The 21,042-nt window shown below is 41.5% G+C and overlaps 1 protein-coding gene across 4 annotated transcripts in view; it reads left to right on the forward strand.

The window, feature by feature from the left end:
• Positions 1-18,402, forward strand: part of ryr2a (ryanodine receptor 2a (cardiac)) — a 76,034-nt gene extending 57,632 nt beyond the window's left edge. For 3 of the 4 annotated variants that reach the window (XM_044014258.1, XM_044014259.1, XM_044014260.1), the window contains 27 exons: positions 421-438; positions 3,821-3,901; positions 4,896-4,984; positions 5,090-5,218; positions 5,376-5,480; positions 5,576-5,657; positions 5,856-6,014; positions 6,272-6,426; positions 6,523-6,738; positions 6,818-7,090; positions 7,515-7,721; positions 7,804-8,109; positions 8,215-8,285; positions 8,369-8,519; positions 8,611-8,697; positions 9,314-9,586; positions 9,672-9,802; positions 10,204-10,246; positions 10,496-10,629; positions 11,075-11,135; positions 11,206-11,352; positions 11,792-11,926; positions 13,499-13,655; positions 14,147-14,211; positions 14,300-14,400; positions 14,619-14,670; positions 15,372-18,402. In XM_044014258.1, coding sequence (XP_043870193.1) covers positions 421-438; positions 3,821-3,901; positions 4,896-4,984; positions 5,090-5,218; positions 5,376-5,480; positions 5,576-5,657; positions 5,856-6,014; positions 6,272-6,426; positions 6,523-6,738; positions 6,818-7,090; positions 7,515-7,721; positions 7,804-8,109; positions 8,215-8,285; positions 8,369-8,519; positions 8,611-8,697; positions 9,314-9,586; positions 9,672-9,802; positions 10,204-10,246; positions 10,496-10,629; positions 11,075-11,135; positions 11,206-11,352; positions 11,792-11,926; positions 13,499-13,655; positions 14,147-14,211; positions 14,300-14,400; positions 14,619-14,670; positions 15,372-15,467 — 3,524 coding nt within the window. In that variant the 3' untranslated portion in view covers positions 15,468-18,402. The remainder of the gene's footprint in view (positions 1-420; positions 439-3,820; positions 3,902-4,895; positions 4,985-5,089; positions 5,219-5,375; positions 5,481-5,575; positions 5,658-5,855; positions 6,015-6,271; positions 6,427-6,522; positions 6,739-6,817; positions 7,091-7,514; positions 7,722-7,803; positions 8,110-8,214; positions 8,286-8,368; positions 8,520-8,610; positions 8,698-9,313; positions 9,587-9,671; positions 9,803-10,203; positions 10,247-10,495; positions 10,630-11,074; positions 11,136-11,205; positions 11,353-11,791; positions 11,927-13,498; positions 13,656-14,146; positions 14,212-14,299; positions 14,401-14,618; positions 14,671-15,371) is intronic. The other variant, XM_044014261.1, reaches the window with a different exon arrangement.
• Positions 18,403-21,042: the final 2,640 nt, after the last annotated feature.

The following is a 21,042-nucleotide window of genomic DNA, read 5'->3' on the forward strand; positions in this document are numbered from 1 at the left end:
TTGATTAAAATCAGCCGTTCACACACACGACCAAGTGTTAGACATGAAAAATACACGTGCTTTACCGGTTACCTGTTTAAATGTATGCAGTTTTTACAACTCTTCTTAAACCAGTCATTTCTAAAACTGTGTTTTTATCCTTATGACTGATCTCTTTATATGCTGATGATAAAAAGAACTAAATCACAGGACGATCGTCTGGCGTTAGCGCAGCTGTGCACGTTTTCTGTTATTTAGTCTTTTATGATTTTCTTTTTTTTAACTTTTTGTTCAATGTTGACCAAACTAAACTCGGAGTTCTTACAGCTCTTTTTCCCTATATGTAATCGTTTTCTTTCTTCCTTCCTTCCTTTCTCACTTTCCTTCCCCTGTTTTCCTTTTCTCATTTTGTTTTTTACTGCACTTTCCTCCCTTCCTCAGTCATCAGTCATGAGCGTGGTAATTATGCCTTCTGCCATTTTCTTGTGTGTTGGTTGGCCTCTTTCCCTCTTTCCCCCTTTTCCCTCCCTCCCTTCCTCCCTCTCTCTCTTCCTCACTGCGGTTGGTCATTTGTTGTGTCCAGTTCTGTCCAGGTCCTGAGTGTTAGACCTTTTCAAACCTTGTCTTTTTTTTCTTTCTTCCTTCCCTCCGTTCTGTTTCTTTTTCCAGTCGAGACCAAATACAAGTCGCTCCCTGCTTCGATTTGTAGTTGGTCTGAGTTTCGGTATAAAACCGTGTCCCGTCAGTCTTCTACAGTGAGGATACTATGATGGATTGTTCTGGAACAAACCATATAGTTGTTTGTAGCTGTCATCTTTGCCTCCCTCTCAGGATTTGCACAGTATCTGGCACATTTCAAATACTACATATATGGAGTATTTAACCCCACACCAACCCTCGTCTGTCGCCCCCTCCTCAGTCATGTGATCCACCCAAAGTCAGCTGGTTGTTGTTTGCTGTTGTCGTTGTCGTCTCTGTAACGGAGATGGTTATGGTGTTCTGTCGTGCAGTGTAAAGTCCCATCTGTGTTCTCAGCCTTCCTCAACCTCACCATGTTAGGGCTGCAATAATGAAAATATAGAAGACTCCATCACTGACTTTAGATGTAGTTCTCCGCAAATGGACTTAGTCCTTCAGGTCTAGAAACTGAAGCCAATGTGCAAGTTCTTGAAAACCTGTTTTATCTTGAATGTCCATCAGGCAGTGACTGCACCGGTTTTATAATGTTGTAATGTGGACGTAGCATCAGTCAGAGCCACCTGTTTCCATCAGGAGGTGGCGGAGACCAAAAACAGAGCTAAAACAGAGAGAAGATCATCATGAGGAGAAGTAAAAAACCAATGTATAGTGTGTGGGTTTTATAGACCTTTTACAGTATAGCTCTTATTTCCATCCTTATTTTGTGCAAGACCATTGAGGAGGTACTATGAAGTAAAGGAAAACGATGTGCCTGGTACCAAACCAAGTATAGTCATCATGGAAAAGAACCAAGGGCCGTACAGACCAAAGTTGATCTCACTTTAGCAACACATTAACTTTATAAGTTAGCTAAAGTAGCTTAGTCACAGCTGCTAATCAGGATCATGTTTTCACTAAAGTTAGCAGCAAATATTTAGCTGTACAAGCTAGCTTAGGCAGCTAAGTAAGACACCAGGATTAGGTATAATGTCGTAATGTGGACGTAGCATCAGTCATAGCCACCTGTTTCCATCAGGAGGTGGTGGAGACCAAAAACATCATGACAAGACAAGAAATCCAAACCAATTTATCCAGGGTGTGACCCGGCCTTTCGCCCTATGTCAGCTGGGATTGGCAGAGCCCCCCACGACTCTCATGTGGAGGATAAAGTAGTAGAAGATGGATGGATGAATGGAAGATCATCCAATAACGAGGAAGTGGAAGTCTTCCAAGTAACAGTTGATGTGTAATTAAAACCGCTTTGTATTGCCTACTTAATTCATCATTCAAAATCGTCCACATCAAGCAACAGCACAAAATGATGAAAAATGTCCTCACACGTCCTCCCGCTTCGAGTGTTTCCACAAATAACGGAAGTGCCGCACAAAAAAGAAAAAGTCAGACCCTTAGTTTTTCCCCCATTCAAATATTAATTCTGTCGGAAGTTGAAGAACAGAGTTTCTTACATAAAGGTCATAATCAGTGAGTCAGATGTCTCATGAAAACAGATTGCAGCCCTACTTTGTTTGTCATCTGTTCCTGTTTTCTCTGTGAGCATTTGGACGTTATAGTGTCTCCTCTGTGAGTGGAGGACGGTGAACTAATCATTTCTAACTGCCTTCCTCCCTCAGCTGTGTTCACTACACACAGCAAACTTGTCCTTCCGAGACAAAGCGTTATAAGAATAACCTAATGTCCTTGTCTCTGATTTTGGTGTTTTGGCTTTTTTAAATTCATGATTCATGACTTTTAAAGTTGTAGTTGTGGTTGTATATTCTGTATATCAACACATCTATTCACTGTATTGCTTTACCTAAAGCTTTTTTTAACAGAATAGTCACAATTGTCTATTGTATCACGCCATATATCGAAGAAACTGTAAATTTTGGAAAATCTCACATATTATACTTTTCATATTTACTTTTTTACAATTACAAAAAATATACTATGGATCTCTTTACTTTCAAACGGTCTATTACTCTGTAGGGAACAAGCTTGAAAGTGCCTGTACTGAAATGACTACAAATGACATAAAATGTTCATACTGTTACACCCGTATACTATGTATACCTCCTATAATTACAGTATGCTTATACTAATTTTCAGCTGTAAATGTAAATATTTCAGGTTTTAAAGACCATTTGTTTAAATTTGGCCCCCTTTGCTATAAATCGTTATGTCATCTGCGTACAATGTAATCCAGGATAGGATTATGGATGGGAGCTTTTAAAGCAGCTTCATTGTGCCACTGAGACGCAACCAGTCTTTAAATGCTGCTTCCGATGGTGTATAATATAAGGGTCATAGGTCGTCTTGAAGCATTGGCAGCCCTGTTTTTGTTCAGGGGACTGAACTTAAGATTTTAAAATTTTAAGAATAAGAAAACAAAAAAGTGCACTTTCAGTCTTGTTTCGCAGCCTACAGATTTTCCTCCTGTAGCTCTGTCCACTCTGTTATCACATTTTTTATTGATGTATTCTGTTGATGTTCATGTTGTGATTGTACAGAGTTATTGTGCAGTGTCTCATCTGCCCTCTTCTGACCTTTGTTTCCTTTTGCATGGTACAAAGCAGCATTTTAGCCCCAGTCAGAGCAGTGGCCATTTAACTTCCTCTGGGGTTTTCTTTTTTTAAATGAAAGTGCAGAAATCACAAAGAAATGTGAACCTGAAATATTCTTATTTCCTCCTAACACATAAAACAATCTCAAACTAAAGAGCCTGAATCCAGTGCCGACTGTAAAATGCTGCAGTTTAAAGACCAGTGCACCTCAGTCCACCACTGAGTGCTGTGGCTGCCCACTGCTCATCCAAATGTGTGTGTTGGTGTGTGTCTGTGTGTGCGTGTGTGTGAGAGAGAAAGATAATAGTGTTTTCACTGACTGACAGCATAAACTGAGGATTGATTCACATTTTCTCCATCTTTTTAAAAGTTCTTCACTCTCCGTCTTCTTGTCCCTTTGTCCTTCTGACTTCTTTATGTGTTTGTGTGTCTGTTCACATGAATGTGTGTATGTGTGCGTGCGTGTGTGTGTGTGTTTGCACATGCTCTCGCTGTGGTGTGTACGTTTGTGCAAACCCATGTATGTGCTTGTGCATACGTGTGCCTGCATGGGGTCCTGCTGTGTGTGTGTTTGTGTGTGTGTGTTTCTTCTCTCTGGCCAGGTGAGAAGGTCATGCAGGATGATGAGTTCACCTGTGACCTTTTCCGCTTCCTGCAGCTGCTCTGTGAAGGACACAACTCAGGTGTGTGCTTGTGTTGTCTGTGTCCGATAAAATAGGAAAATGATTGATGTACGTGAAGCGCTAAATGACTACTAACACGGGCACGCTAACAGGTGGTCGCCACATGATTGTACTCACAGTGAAAGTGTACTTCCACGCAATGCATTATTGGTTGGGAGTGCTTCTGCTGCTTCTGCTGGCTAGGTAAAATTACCCGTAGCTGCTAATGTTTCCCCCAAATGGTAAATGGTCTGTATTTATATAGCACATAGTCTTAATGATCACTCAAAGCTGATTTACACTACACAAAATTGTGCCTTTTATACATGTTCCACAACTGTTTGGAGCTAAGGTTAGCTAGCTAGCTAGTTAACATTACCCTTAACCTTAACCTTAGCTGTAACCTTTACCCCAAAATCAAATGGTATACACGTGCCATGACTGTTAGAGGCTTAGGTTAGCTAGCTTGGAATTGCTATTACATAACCTTAATTTCCAACTCAGTAAGTTGGAGCAACCTCACATCTTTGGCACACTCTGGCAATCCAAGATGGCTGCCACTTACATGAGAAGTAAAAAGAATCTTTGGACTTCTATCTTATTTGCTTAACAGCAAATCAGTGATTCAATTCTTATCCGTGGACATGCCGCTACACTCTTGTTTGTTTGCAAAATACCGTGTAGAGCGTTGTTATCAACTGGTAGCAGCAATGGCTTGCCTGAGATTACGACTTCTCAACTGGAACATGGTTAAATCAGAGGTGATGTCACTCCCAGTTCTAAATGGAACACACCAGAATCACACACATCACAAATGTACCTCATAAACTTGTAATTTAAAAAGGAACGACATGATAGCTCCCAAAAGTGAAGCCAAATCCTCTGCATTGCCTCCTGGTGGCTGGATGTGGTATAGGTCATAAACCCTGCCTTTCTCCGTGTTAGTAGTGGGTTTGGCAGGCAGGTATATTTTCAGGAAAAAACAAACCTCACTTTTTTTAATATCCTGTTTTAGACTTCCAGAACTACTTAAGGACACAAACGGGAAACAACACGACTGTGAACATCATCATCTCTACTGTCGACTATCTCCTCAGAGTACAGGTCAGTTCCTGCCATCAAAAATTGGGACTCAAGAGATCATGATTGTTATTATCTATTCTAAGTCTGAATAATCTTTTTTATTTCTAAATTTTCTTATTCCTCCAGGAGTCCATCAGTGATTTCTACTGGTATTACTCTGGGAAGGACGTTATTGATGAGCAGGGACAGAGGAATTTCTCTAAGGCCATAAATGTGGCCAAGCAGGTTTTCAACACTCTCACTGAGTACATCCAGGTAAAATTCATTTTAATATTACCACAGTTTGAGTCATCAAATGTAGAAATAAAGTGAATCTTTGTCAGTAGAACAGGCATTTACATTGATGTTAAAGTAAACCTCAGCTGATATGCTTGGTTGGATGTGACAACGTCTGCTCTTCGTGACATTGAAGGGTCCGTGCACGGGTAACCAGCAGAGTTTGGCTCACAGTCGTCTGTGGGACGCCGTGGTTGGTTTTCTCCACGTCTTCGCTCATATGCAGATGAAACTGTCTCAGGTGAGTTCAGATCAGTGTGTCTGTTTTGTTTTTTTTTCCCTTCACACAGTTTTAGTGTAAGTGAAGTAAAAGTGTCTCACCTGTCTTCACCTCAGGACTCCAGTCAGATCGATTTGTTGAAGGAGCTGATGGATCTGCAGAAAGACATGGTGGTCATGCTGTTGTCTATGCTGGAAGGTATGGACATGCCAATGAGCAAATTAGCATGCATGCTGTGTTTTATAAAATGACCAGTATGACCTTAGGCTTTGGATCAGGTTTCATCACCACTGTGTCAGGACATCGAGCCGTGTCATTGGCGTAGAGATCATTCCTGGCATGAGTTCTTCTGTAGATGTGTGTTTGAGCCTATCGCACTTTGTTTTGTTTTGTTAGGTAACGTGGTGAACGGGACAATTGGGAAGCAGATGGTGGACATGTTGGTGGAGTCGTCCAACAATGTGGAGATGATCCTCAAGTTCTTTGACATGTTCCTTAAGCTTAAAGATCTGACCTCCTCTGATGCCTTCAAGGAGTACGATCCTGATGGGAAAGGTAAACCTCTTGAAATCATTAGTCATTGTTATTGTAGAAGGATCATCCGAACAGATCCAGGTTTCATCAGTGTTGTTGGAAGGGTTAGCCTGGTCCCTTGTTGATGGGATTATAGTCTTTGGGTCAGTACAAATAGGAGAAGTTTAGGGGAATCCACAAAAGCTTTGTATTGTTATCCACACTGGCATTTTGGAACCCTTGCATTTTTGGGGGAAAAGTGATAATAAATCCTTGATGATGTACGAATCCTTCAACAGGTGTCATCTCAAAGAGGGACTTCCACAAAGCCATGGAGAGCCACAAACACTACACCCAGTCAGAGACCGAGTTCCTGCTCTCCTGTGCTGAGACCGATGAGAACGAATTAGTGGACTATGAAGAATTTGTGGAGCGCTTTCATGAACCCGCTAAGGTAAACGATTCTTAGCCTCCTAGCAGTTATTTTTGGACTAAAAATCCCAGGTTATAAATGAGGACAGAGTCTTATCTTGAATTTTAATGGTGGCAGGATATTGGCTTTAACGTGGCGGTTCTGCTGACCAACCTGTCGGAGCACATGCCTCATGACACTCGTCTGCAGACGTTCTTGGAGCTGGCAGAGAGCGTCCTCAACTACTTCCAACCCTACCTGGGCCGGATTGAGATCATGGGCAGCGCCAAACGCATTGAGCGGGTTTACTTCGAGATCAGCGAGTCCAGTAGGACGCAGTGGGAGAAACCTCAGGTAAAGATGGTTCATGGTACGAGTCCCTGAATGTGATGTCTGCCCCACTCCCTTTTCAATTTTCCACCTTCTACCACAGGTCAAAGAATCCAAGCGTCAGTTCATCTTTGACGTGGTGAATGAGGGAGGGGAGAAGGAGAAGATGGAGCTGTTTGTGAACTTCTGCGAGGACACCATCTTTGAAATGCAGCTGGCCGCGCAGATGTCCGACGCAGGCGAGCGCTCGGCGGTGAAGGAGGAGAGCGAGCGGGAGAAACTGGACGAGGAGAATCCTGACCTGGGCTTTTTCTCTGTCACCACTGTGTGCATGGCTCTGTTAGCTCTGCGCTACAACGTCATGATGCTGATAAAGGTGAGCGGAGGTGCTGGAAAACTACTGGGTGGATGGATAATGTGGATTTGTCAAGAAGTACTTCAGAAATAGTTAGTTTTAAAGGGTAAAACAAACAAGATAATGTTCAATGGTTGTCGGTATGTCTGGTTCTTGTGAACATGATATCTCAGGAACCTCTTCAGGGAATTTAGTACAAACATTCACTTGTCAAGGATGAAGTGATCCAAATTAGGTGGTGGAAGGTCAAAGATATGGGCCAGTGCTGCCTTACAACACGTTCAATCTCAATAACCTTCAAATTTGGTACATTTGAATGTTCACTTGGACTCAAGGATGAGCGTGAAAGAATATCACAAAACCTTAAGAGTAGAGAGAACCCTCAAAAACCCACATTTGAGACAAATGTTGGATTCATGGACTTACTGATACGATGTTTTTTCAGGTGCTGTCCATGAAGAGCCTGAAGAAGCAGATGAAGAAGATAAAGAATATGACGGTGAAGGACATGGTTACCACACTGGTGTCCGTATACTGGTCTGTGTTACTGGGACTCCTCCATGTGGCCTTCAGTGTGGCACGAGGATTCTGCCGAATCTTCTACAACACCTTCATGGGCGGCAATCTGGTAGAGGGCGCCAAGACCATCAAGGTTTTTATTCATGGTCCTTCAAATATGAAACCTGTTTTTTGAAAAAGCTGTTTCTAGACATCTGAACTGTGTTGGTCCACAGGTGTCAGAGCTGCTCGCCAACATGCCTGACCCCACCCAGGACGAGGTGCGAGGGGAAGGGGAGGACAGGGAGAAGAGACCGTCTGACCGGAGCTCAGCAAAAGAGGACCTGGCCGACCTGGCAGTCAACACCAGTGAGACGGAGCTGCTGTCGGACATCTTTGGCCTGGACTTAAGAAGAGAGGGAGGCCAGTACAAGATCACACCCCATAACCCCAATGCTAGTCTGACCGAACTGCTCAACTCCCCCGTTACCTCGCCAACTACACCAACAGCGCCGCCACCTGAGCTCAGACGCAGGCATCAGGTAAGAGCAACTCCTTTTGATTTAATTACCAATAATTACCAATTTCAACCAAATCCTAGGGCATAGGATGAAACAGGTTTGTCTGATGTTGTTTTTCTGTTCCAGTCAAAAGGATCTTCCTCCGAGGAGAAGGAATCGGTACCAGAGCCTGAATGTGACCCCGAGAAAACATCAGCGTATGTACACGTCATGTTTTTTCTGTAGAGTCATGAGGACGTTTGAAGTACACACGAATGTCATGAATTCACTGTGATTTCAGGGCGGAACACGAGGAGGAACCAGAGAAACAACCGAAGAGCGAGAAAGTGAAGCCAAAAGTGAGGAGACTTCACAAGTCAAAGTCTGACGAGCCAGATCTGCAGGAGTCTGCTTTCTTCAAGAAGATCATCGCCTACCAGAGGAAACTGCTGGTACATTAAACGTCCTCACTGATACTCCTAAGCTTCCAGACGCATTTAGTTTGCTAAGTTTCTTTGCCGATTCTCCCTCTTGTCTCTGCAGAACTACTTTGCCAGGAACTTCTACAACATGAGGATGTTGGCCCTGTTTGTTGCGTTTGCAATCAACTTCATCCTCTTATTCTATAAGGTAATTATACATAAAAGCAGAGAGATTGCAGTTCACAGTCTTTTGGATTGGTTCATTTTTTCAAGCTGCATTTGATGAACCTAACACAGAGCTTAAAGAGAAGGAATTCTCTACTTAGATTTTCAAATAAAGTGATTATATGTTAGCGTTTATTTGCATTTTGCTTTAGGCTTCTTGGATGTAACAGCCGACCGGACTTTGGTTTCTTCATACTAGCCATCAACGCCACCATCTTCCTATCAGCCAGGCTTTCAGAATAAGAGCCCCTGACTTTGGCTTTTCACTAGCATACTCTGAGTACGAGTTTGGAAATCTGTGTGGATGTGGCCCCTCCTTCGTAATTTTAAGTGTCCAATGCACAATGAGCAATGGGGATTGGGCACCTTGCTCAGCTCTCGGGTATCCCAGCTCCTGAACTGGCAGGGACTGGAACCAGCAACCTTCCGCTTTCCCAGCCAAGTTCCCTTTCCAGTAGTCAATCTACATCTCTCGTAAAACATTAGCGAACTTGGCATGAGGAAGTCAAATGACGTCTCGTAGTTACAACAACAAACGTCAAGACTCTGTGACTCCTCCCTCTTTTTTTAACTTTTTAAACATTCGTCCCTTTGCTCAGGTGTCCACGTCCTCCTCTGTGGTTGAGGACAGAGACACCGTGTTCACCGGCAGCCAGCCCGGCAGCAGTGTTCAGTGGAGTCCACTGGGAGGAGCAGACGTGGTGGAGGCGAAGGAGGAGGTGGTGGAGGAGACGGGGGAGACGCACAAACCCATGACCGTCAGGTTTGTCCTGGAGGAGAGCAGCGGGTACATGGAGCCCATGTTACGAATCCTGGCCATCCTGCACACGGTCATCTCCTTCTTCTGTATCATCGGATACTACTGTCTGAAGGTACGAGGAACTGAGGCGATTCTCCACCAGAGGGCGCTGTGTACGGTGTGTATCATCTGTGTGTGTGTATGTGTGTGTGATGCAGGTGCCTCTGGTGATCTTTAAGCGGGAGAAGGAAGTGGCCAGGAAGCTGGAGTTTGACGGTCTTTACATCACAGAACAACCATCTGAGGACGACATCAAAGGACAGTGGGACAGACTGGTCATCAACACACAGTGAGTTCATGTGTGATGTTGTTTATCTGACGTAGCCGTGTCTCAATCTGCAAACTCATTAGCTGTCACAGAGAAATGCGTTAGCCTCCTTTTAACAGATGATGAACGTTCTCGACCCAGTTTACGACAAACTGTGCAAAATTTGTGAATACGACAACCTTTCTAACTATTTTTACTCAACTAGCAAAGACACTCCCGTTTGAGATTAAATTTGGTTCCTCGGCCACAGATTCTGCACATTTACATACAAATGAGTTTTATGGTGATTATTTAACCAGTTCTGACGCTGAAGAAGCCTCTTAGATGAAGAGAGAAGCTCTCTGAGGTGAAAGGTCAGGATTTAATGGCGTCGACGAGCGAAAATCTTTAAAAAAAATCATGTTTTTTTCTATCACTTTTAGATCTTTCCCAAACAACTACTGGGACAAGTTTGTGAAGAGGAAGGTGAGTGTGACTGTGTCTGTGCTTCACATCATAAATAAATCACATCAGTCACTGAGTTCATCCTTTCATTTATTTATATTTTAATCTTAGAGCAGCTGGAGATTCATATAATATTCTTTTATTATATGAGAGAGTATGTAGATTCAGGTTCAGAGCGCTTTAATGTTCTTGAAGAGATGAGTTAAAAGAAATGAGGAAAGGAATGATCATTTCCTCTCGCTCAGAGTTTAAAGTTCTGCTTCTCCTCAGGTCATGGACAAATATGGCGAGTTCTACGGACACGACCGCATCAGCGAGCTGCTGGGGATGGACAAGGCCGCGCTGGACTTCAGTGACGCTCACAAGAAGAGAAAACCCAGGAGAGACAGCTCACTGGCTGCTGTGTGAGTGTGTGTGTGTGTCTGTCCACGTCTTTATCTCACTGTGAGACAGACTTTTCCAACAAGAAACTGAAGTTTGTAAACCACTCACTCTCCCACACCAAACCTCATAGAGTAAATCAGTGATTTTAACATCACACACACAGGAGTTGTTGATCCACTGCTGCCTCCATCACTAACTTCACATGTCTTATTTTAGTGAATTCCGCATTTGAAATATTTATTTAGAATTAACTCAGTGACACAAAGTGACCACACGAGGCAGCAGTAGACTAGCAGCTCCACTGTCCCTGTGAGCTAAAATCACTGATTTTCTCTGTGGGCTTCGCTGTGGGAAGTCTACAAACTCAAGTTAGCAAACACTGATCAACATGTTTGGACATTTTATGTAGCAAACAAAGAAAATAATCTACAGATTAATTAGTTATGAACTCTCTTTTATCCACAGTTTGAACTCCATCGACGTCAAATACCAGATCTGGAAACTGGGCGTCGTCTTCACAGATAATGTATGGTATTTTTTGGTGTTTTTGTTCAAACATCCATGATTTTAATGTGATTGTGTTTTTTGTGTCGCAGTCCTTCCTGTATCTGGCCTGGTACATGACCATGTCCATCCTCGGCCACTACAACAACTTCTTCTTCGCTGCTCATCTGCTCGACATCGCCATGGGCTTCAAGACGCTCAGAACCATCCTGTCGTCCGTCACGCACAACGGCAAACAGGTGACAATCTACACACACACGTGTGAGGTCAGCGCCGGCGCCACCTTTGGCCAGAAACGTCAGTGCGTTTGCCTCAATGTTCTGAACGTCATATCTCAACAACGCAGAGAGAGAATTTCCTCAAATTTGGTAAAAACGTTCATTTGGACTCAAACATGAGATGAGTAGAATTTGGTAGCTGAAAGTCAAAGGGCAAGGTCACAGTGACCTCATGTTTTTCATGTCCCTTCATAAAAAATAACTACTACATGTCATATAAACATTCTGTTTTATTTTTGGGCTTTGTTCTTCAGAACGTCTCAGGAGAATTAGTTTGAGCTCAAAGACGAACTGTTTACGTTTGTGTGGCACAATGTCAAAGGTCAACAAATAGCATGTTTGTCAGTGGAGGTAGAAAATGTTGGTCTGTAGGTCTGAGGTTGTGTTGTTGCGTTTGCAGCTGGTGTTGACCGTCGGCCTGTTAGCCGTGGTCGTTTACCTCTACACGGTCGTGGCCTTCAACTTCTTCAGGAAGTTCTACAACAAGAGCGAAGACGGAGAACTGCCCGACATGAAGTGTGACGACATGCTGACGGTGAGTGATGCGAGGGCCTCGCAGACGCAGATGCTGTGTGTTTGTTTGTTTGTTTTAAAGCATTTGCGACGTTTTGTCAGGACGGCGTGAATTTAGAAGTTCCCCTTTTCACTAAAACTGAGAAATTTTAGATTTTAGCCACTTAACAAAATAAAAACGTTATAAAATCTACATCAGTTTAAGTCTATGATATCTTAAGAAAATGTTCACATCTTTATCTCACAGTGAGACAGACTTTTCCAACAGGAAAATGAAGTTTGTAAACCACTCACTCTCCCACGCCAAACCCCATAGACAAAATCATCGATTTTAGCTCGCGGGGGGGCTCACTGCTGGTCTACTGCTGCCTCGTGTGGTCACTTTGTGTCACTGAGGTTAATCTGAATGCAGATTCTCAAAAGCCGAAATGACAAAATATCAAATTAGAACATAGTAATGGAGGCAGCAGTGGATCAACACCTCCTGCGTGCTGTGGTGTTAAAATCACTGATTTTCTCTATGGGGTTTGGTGCAGGGAGAGTGAGCGGTTTACAAGCAGAATCTAGTGCCTAAAAGTCTCAGCATCAGAGCATTGTGACTTATTTGAGTCGTACAGAGGTTAAATCTGGAAATATTAGTCATGTTTCATTATAATAAGGTCAGTTTTACAGTGATTTCCTGTCGTCGCTGTGGTTCTCTGCTCTTCTGCCTCATAATAAACCTTCATCACAGGATCCAGCTCCATTTATGGAGCCAAAGTCGTGGGTCAGAGCTTTTAGACCGACAGTGTTTTCACCCTCAGGCTTTTGACCACGCTCCAGCTGAGTCCGCTGCTTTTTTTAGTCCTTTAGTTACATGACAGTCAGCAGCAGGTTTTAACCTGTTCTGTGTCAGAGGTGCAGAGTGGACACAAATTACAAATGATCTGATGAGCGTTAGGAGGGTCAGCAGATGATCAGATGATTGTACCAATAACTGATCCTTTATATGTCACATCATTCTGCTGCTGCTGATGAGAGAAAGACAGAAATACTATATAAGGTCTCCATGATGGATAGAGCAGAGGAGGAGGAGGAGGAGGAGGAGGAGGGCGGCATTCTGTCACCCGGAAATTTCAGGACACACTCTACCTCTCTCGCTCTCTCTCTCTCTCTAATCCTCTGTATTCAGCCGTCCATAACATTCCACAAGAGCTCTTCTGTTTCCTATTAAGGGACCAGAGGTGCGGCTCAGTAACAGCAGCAGCAGCAACAGTGAGGAACCTCGTTCATAGGTCTGTGTGTGTGTGGGAATCATGATATGATACCAAAAATATCAAGATACAACGAGGCCTGTCGATTAAACTGTGCGGTTCTACCTCACTGCCGTCTGGAAATTCTGCCGAACATACAGTCAATAAAAAGCATAAACTAAGGATGGGAATCACCAATTTTTATTAGCAATAATATCACGATTCTGCAATCATCGATATATTCAGAGACAATCATATAGGGATACATGAAGATATCTGTTGGAATTTTCAGACGCAGAGCAAAAGCATTTACGTATTTATTTTTTAACTCCCTGTTGATGTCACTTCCTGTCCCCACACAGTGCTACATGTTCCACATGTACGTCGGCGTCAGAGCCGGCGGAGGCATCGGCGACCAGATCGAAGACCCGGCGGGCGACGAGTACGAGATCTACCGCATCATCTTTGACATCACCTTCTTCTTCTTTGTCATCGTCATCCTGCTGGCCATCATCCAGGGTGAGCGTCCACATGCACGGCCATTTATCCCATCAGTCTGAATTTTTGGTGATGGGTGCGTGATCACCCAAGAATGTTGCCGTTCAATTTTGGTGAGAATTGACCCAACGATGCATCACAAAATGTGACCAAATCTTCAATAAAATCCCATTCTCTTACAATGGGCAAAACTGTCAAAATATCACAACTTATCTCTGTATTTGGTACGTGTGCGCAGGATCACACTCTCTACCAACAGACTGAGTTTCATCCAGATTAGGGATTATTTGGCAGGAATTTAAATACAAGCAACAGCGATAAACAGGTTACGTTCCATGCAGATCGGGAAAGTTCTTTTGGATCCAGTTGATTTTTTTTCCCTTTAACTTTTCTTTCGAGTTACTTGAACTTATTTTAAATGTTATTTGTTTTTAAGTGTTTTATTTAGTTTTGCTCTATAAATGAATCTAAAACTTGGACAAACAGTCGATTGTTGCTTTTCTCGACCGTAGGCTTGATCATCGATGCGTTTGGAGAACTGAGAGATCAACAGGAACAAGTGAAAGAGGACATGGAGGTGAAAACACTCGCACACACGTTTATAGAGAAAGATGCAACGTAAACGTGTGTATTGTCTGTAAATGTATGGGTGTGTTTTTCTTTAGACCAAATGTTTCATCTGTGGAATCGGGAACGATTACTTCGACACGGTCCCACACGGCTTTGAGACGCACACGCTACAGGAGCACAATTTAGCTAATTACCTGTGAGTACACACTGTTTACCTGCTTGCTCCTGCTGCTGTTTGTTAATAATCAACGCTGATTAAAACCTCGTGAATCCTCTTTACTCTTCTCTGATACACGCCTTAAAGCTACATCAAAAATGTGGTGTTTAAATGTGATTTTTCTCCAGTTTACATTCTAACGTCAAGTCTTTATGTACATGTGTGTTCATGTTTATTGTCTTTTGTGTGTTTTTCAGATTCTTTGTGATGTATCTCATCAACAAAGATGAAACAGAGCACACAGGACAGGTAACACAGCTCTGTTCTCTTACACTGTTGAGTTCGTCAGAACTCCAAATTAAATGTTTTAGCTTTAAAAAATATTCAAATATCGTTAAAAAGTGAGAGAAAATGTGTTTTTTCTACCTTTTTTTCTGAACTCTTATGCTGTGTTTACACCGGCCGAGATTTGCCGCGTCGTTCCACACCAGTTGCGTCTGTCGCACCCCGGGATCATTCAGTGTCCAATCGTCCAATCAGTGCTGAGATTCTCCAAATGACATCACGTCATTCTCGCCAGCGGCGACTTTATCTCTTGTGGAAACGTCTGCAGACGAGAAGCCGTCGTCTTGTGGTGGTTTCACAAGACGACGGCTTCTCGTCTGCAGACGTTTCATCACAGAGATGGAAACGCAACAATGCTTTGGCTGATGGTGAAAATAAATGCTACGTGACTTCCGTTTAAACTACATCAGTGTGTCAATCGCATATCAAAATGATAAAGAAAATCTCTTTATCGTTCAAATATAGTTCAAAAAGTAAGCCGAAATTTATGTCCGTGCATGTTTTTTCACTTTTGTTCCGTGTGCAAAGATCTTTAGATCTAAAGTTTTGTGTCGTCTGCATATAAATCAAGTATGAAGCAGACTGAGGTTGTCTCTGATTTTTTGACGCTGATCTTTCCTTCTTCAGAAGACGATTCAAACAGATTCTTCTCTCTGTCTTTAAAGGAGTCTTACGTATGGAAGATGTATCAGGAACGTTGCTGGGAATTCTTCCCCGCCGGCGACTGTTTCCGGAAACAGTACGAGGATCAGCTCAACTGATCTGTCGTTGGTGGAGCAGCAGATTTCTGAGTCACTCCGCCTTCCTGCTGCTTCCCACTCAAACATTTCCTCATAAAACTCCCTGTTCTATCAAACAACAGGTTCAACAGCCTTCATCCCAGCTCGTCTTCATCCAGACCGTCCAGCCTCTGTCCCCCAACACGTCCAGCACACTTTGTTCGGAATGCTTCTAAGACGTTGTACAGAGAAAAATCGCAGATCGTATTCTGTACAATAGATTCTGACTTCTTTGCTTTATCTTCTTTCACAGTATCAAGCAAAATAAAAACAAAAAACGGACAGAGGAGAGCGGATTCACGACGAAGCAAGGACACTTCCCTGAAGGACACACAGGGACGTTAGACGGAGGACATTTTAGGACTTTTAATGTGTAAAATGCACGTTTGCATGTGGGTTCAGGCAGCGGACGCGTGGACGACTCTGCGACAAATCTGACCCTGAAGAGAACATGAAGGTCGTGGCCTGAGACGAAGACGCGACGTCTTGATTCAACTCTGCCAAAGCTTCTCTCGGTTTGTGCTACGCTAACGTGACGGTTCTGCGACGTAATAATCGAACCGGAAACGCAGCCTCAAGAGTTGAATCGATGCACACTCACAATCTGAGCTCCACGATTGTTTGTTAGCAACACAATTTAGTTGCCGACGAGCTGAGAGTGACCTGAAATCCTTCGTTATCTTCTGTTTTTAAAGATCAAATGAATAAAGGATTAAATCTCCCCCCTGAAACAAAGTGGTTTAATCCACGATTAACGTCCTAGCAAAGTCCAGTTCCATCGTAGCGTAGCCCGCTAATATCGTGGGTGGGACTTTTTATCTTTCACGAATGCTACGTAACTAGGGCTAACTCGGTACGTTTGTCAGTCACATGACAAAAACACACAAAAAAACAAAAAAAGCAATACCAAAGCAGCAAAAAAAACCGGAATATTTGTGCGCGATCGTTAGCTTAGCATCGAAGGAGGACGACAGATGAACGGGTGAAAGATGAAGGAAAACGGGTGGAGGAGGAAACAGTGCCTTAATAAGACAAGAATGAGCTATGCATGACGTCGGAGGAGCCAGAGCCAGGAACGCTAGCTATAGCTTCAGTTGAACATAATACTCGAGGAAAATGACGTTATTCTATTGATCGCGGCTTTTCCACCCCATGGCAGAGGGAAAATGGCCGCCGTCTGAATGTAGTGAGTGGTGAAATAATAAAGTTTAAATATTACTACTGTTACGTTTGTTAAATCGAGTGCTATGCGATCGCTAGGCTCGGTGAACACACACACACATATATGCAGTCGTAGCTAAATCAAAGTCAATGTGATCCAACAGTCGTGTAATAATAATAAACAACGTACATAATAACGTTGCGTCGTATATTTAGCGCGACTGGAGAAGCCAGATCGTAAACAACCCGGCGACTCCACTCTTGCGGCTAGTGTTAATGCTAACTGTGTTCGATTGCATGAATCAAGGAGCCAAGACGTCTTTCAGAAGTGAATAGCAATTTTTATGCCCCGCCCTCTCTCCGCACATACGGCAAAGGTAAATTTGTCCGACATCAGGGCGCTGGAAGATTCTCCCGACCCATATTTAGTCCAGACTTCGCCATTTTCACAAACGTAACATTTTCACTCATGTATTCCAAACGACGCAAAATGTATGTTGAAATAATCGCATCTTAATTCAGTTTGTCCAACGTTTTTGACACAACATTGGACGCTGGAAGATTGTGCCAGACGCTGTCTGGCGACTGAAGCTAATGACAAGAACTTCTATCTTTGCGGGATCACCGATGCGATGCATAATAAGTTTGTCGTTTTACGACGCTTCCACTGCGCCATTTTTATGATGAACTTTGTCCCAGTTAGCTTGGTGCGAGGACGCAGCAGTTAAGAGTCGACTCTGAGGATCGGAAACCTCATCGTCTGCTTCAGAACGCGAGTTTTCCATTAGCTCGTTAGACCGTCAAACCACGAAGGCACGAGAGAATTAAGATTAAAGACAAAAGTTTTTTTTCCTTTAATTAAAGGTCCAATATGCAAAAAAAAAATTAGCACCCACGCCTTGGAGCTAGCATGTCAAGACCCAAACAAAAAATATCGTGACTGTTAATGCAGGTAAGCAATCGTGCCATTTTTACGTGTTCATCATTTTAAAATAACGTCCAGTTCACGAAAAAGAAGGGCTAGCTATGATGCCGGCTCGCAGAGCTCTTTATTGCAGAAATCCAGAGAGTCGCCTTTAGCTGGATTCTTCGTACGACTTCCAGCCGTCTTGTTTTTACTTGTGACAAGTTTAAACCCATTTGAACGTACCATCTTTATGTTTTTCCCTGACGGTACTCAAAAATATTGCGTATTGGACCTTTAAAGAAAGTTCGGACTGGGTACGATCCGTGTCGGGATTAATGCACAAATGAACAAATGTTGATAATACAGAGAAAAAAAACAACTAAATAATTTAATTTATTTAAAGAATAATTATTACTGGACGCTAGTTTATGTAGTTTTTTTTTTTCTTGTTTTAACAAAGTTTTTTCTCAGTTACAGGAAGTGTGTGCGTGCGTGTGTGTGTGAGTGTGTGTGTGTGTGTTCAGAGGTTTTCTGTTCAATAATCTGATGCAATAGTTTCTCTTTTTTGTATGAAAACTTAGATAAAAAAAGATGCCACTGCATGTTTATTTACGCGGGTTTAATGAAATTAAATTAAAATATAATAAACAAATAAAATAAAATCTTAAATCCACAAAACTTCACCCATTCAACTGTTTACGGCGCAACCGTTTTCATATGAATTCAGATTTCTGAGATGTTGTGTTTTTCGCTGTTGTTGGGAAAACTTTGTGGCTCCTCAGATTAATTTTGCTGCATCTCATAATAATAATAATTTAAAAAAAGGTTACAATATTTTGTTTTAAAATCAACAAAAACAAAACATTGAAAATAAAATGTTTTTATTTCATTAAATACTAAAAAATATAGAACATTTTGAACTTTAACGTTAAGGAATTACATTTTTGAGTTTGTTTGTCACTTAATCTTAAAGGTGCAGTTTGCGTACTTCATATCTAATTTCTACATTTATTGTATTTTAACGTTTTTGAGTCTTAAAATTCGAGTTAAGGGAATGAGGTGCAAAATCTGACCTAACCAGCAATGGTGATGACTCTCCTGAGGCTAAAGCTAAAGCTAATTGTGTTCATGGGAGGAAAAGTGCGACCGAAAATGAATCACATTCATATTTAGTCCTCATTTCGTAAATCGTAATATTTTCATTTGAGTTCACATATTTCAACAACTGCGCCATTGCGTTAACTTTGTGTAAAACCATGTGTTTTGTCAGTTAAACAAATTCCCGCCAGTGAAAATATGTTTTCACCTAAATTTGTTTTGAGCTAAATGCACCTTTAACGTTAGGTGAGAACATACATGTGTGTTGTTCGCGTCATGAGTGTAACGACACCGGACTTTAGCGCGTGTCGCTAATGTAAATAGCATTGCCTCATTACGATGCCGATGTCATGCCGATGTTTTTTTTAACACTGCGATAATGGAAACGTCACTGCGTTGTTTTCTGCTCATGTACAAATAAATAAAATCAATATTTTCCATATTTACCACGTGGGGGGAGGGGCATGTTCTGTTAGCCACGCAGTCAGTCGATGCTACTTCTGAGATGAGAATGTAAAAAAAGCGGGGGGCGGAGTCTGAGAAATGAATGGATTTGCATGATTTTGAAATAAAAACTTTATTAAATTGTGAAAAAGAGAACGTTTCTTTGCTGTATCACCTTTATACACACACACATCGTAGAAACATCGGAAAAGAACGTAGTCTTTCAATTGCAAAACAAAGCCTCAAGATTTCGATTTTGTCCAAATTTCCAATAGAGAAGAAGGGTGCTAGCACGCTAACGTAAGCTAGCTAAAGTGTAAACCGAGAATCTTATATTGTAAAAACGTGCTAGCTTGGCTATATACTTAGCTACTTACAGTGAGTTATCAAGCAAAAAACAAACACAGACATGGAGAACAGTGCCCTCTACTGTGACTACAAACTTATTTGATATTTAGCTGCTGGAATGAATCAGTTCATATTTTTTATCGCTAACACGGTAAACAACACCGTTTGAACACAGGGTCATTCATAACGCTACTTTAGTACACCGAAAATCTTAAATATGTTTTTTTATATATAAATCCTGAGGTCGAGGAATAACTATGAAGATGCAGCTCCCCCTTGTGGCACTAGGAGTGTATTTTTATTAGCAAGCATTTTTAAATTCAGTCAAGAAGTTATTTACGAGTAGTGTGTTAGTGTACATGCTTTTAACTGCTTTGTGCTTGTGATAAAATTTGTATATTGTTTCATCGCAACATGAAAAGACCTGAAAAACTTCACCTGCTGCAATTTTTTGTTTTGGCTTAAATACAATTTTTGTAATTGATTTTTAAATGAAATTTATTTGATTTCGTCATTTGATTTGTAAATTCTCCAGTCTCTGAGAATGTTGTAGAAGATAAAAAACACTCATATTTTACAAATCATAAAAACATAATAACTAGCTAGATAATGCTAGCTTGATTAGCTAGCATTTTTAAATCCGTCACATGAAATTTTCAATCATTTAAAACAAACAACTTACTGTACGTGCTTTTAACTGCTTTATTGCGATAAAATTGTACAGTGTTCAATCCCAACATGAAATGGAAAAAATAGCTGCTACGATTTTTTTGTTTTGGCTAAACAGTTTTTAATAGATTCATCATTCGATCATTTGATTCATAAACTCTCCAGTCATTGTTTGCGAACTCCCCTCTTATTTTAATGTACATCAGTTATTCCGTCATGTGATCAAATGAATTATTTTAAATAAACATCAAGTAAAATAAAAAGTAAAGAGGTTTTCTTTTATTTTGATTTGGTTTTCACTCCACAGACCAGAGGGATTATTTTTTTCACAGCGTTATTAATGAGTGAGTGTTTGAAGGCGGAGCTTAAAGTCAGAGTCAGACTGTGAGAGAGAAACAAACCTGCAGCAGATCTGAACTTCACATCAACGTCAACATCAGATTCCGCATCAGAGAAAAACCTGTGAGTACGTTTATTTCATCACAAACAGAAACTTAAATTCACTGAAAGTCACTTTTCTTTAAATCTTAGTGAATAATGACGAGTTTGTAGTGTTAAAAACTCAGAGCTTCAACTGAACCGAGGTTTTTTGGGTTTTTTTGTTCACATAAATCAGTAAAATACTGTAAAACGTCTCTCGTGCAGCTGCAACATGTAAATAAACATGTTATAAAATAAATTCAGTTCATATTCTTTCATTTTCATTGTTTGCAGAAACTGAAAATACATGAAAAAATTGTCACATTTCCTTATTTGGACTTTATTACATGTTTTTAAAAACGATATCTGTAAAAAGGTGAGAAAAAAACAGCTAAACTAAACTGAACTCAACTTTTAATTGTGTATTTTTCTATATTTGGCTGAAGTTATGTCTTCACTGAAGCAGCTTCTCTGTTTGCATTTCATTTAATAACCATAATCTCATTATGG

Source organism: Solea senegalensis, linkage group LG18 (assembly GCF_019176455.1).
Source record: "Solea senegalensis isolate Sse05_10M linkage group LG18, IFAPA_SoseM_1, whole genome shotgun sequence".
Classification (NCBI taxonomy): domain Eukaryota; kingdom Metazoa; phylum Chordata; class Actinopteri; order Pleuronectiformes; family Soleidae; genus Solea; species Solea senegalensis.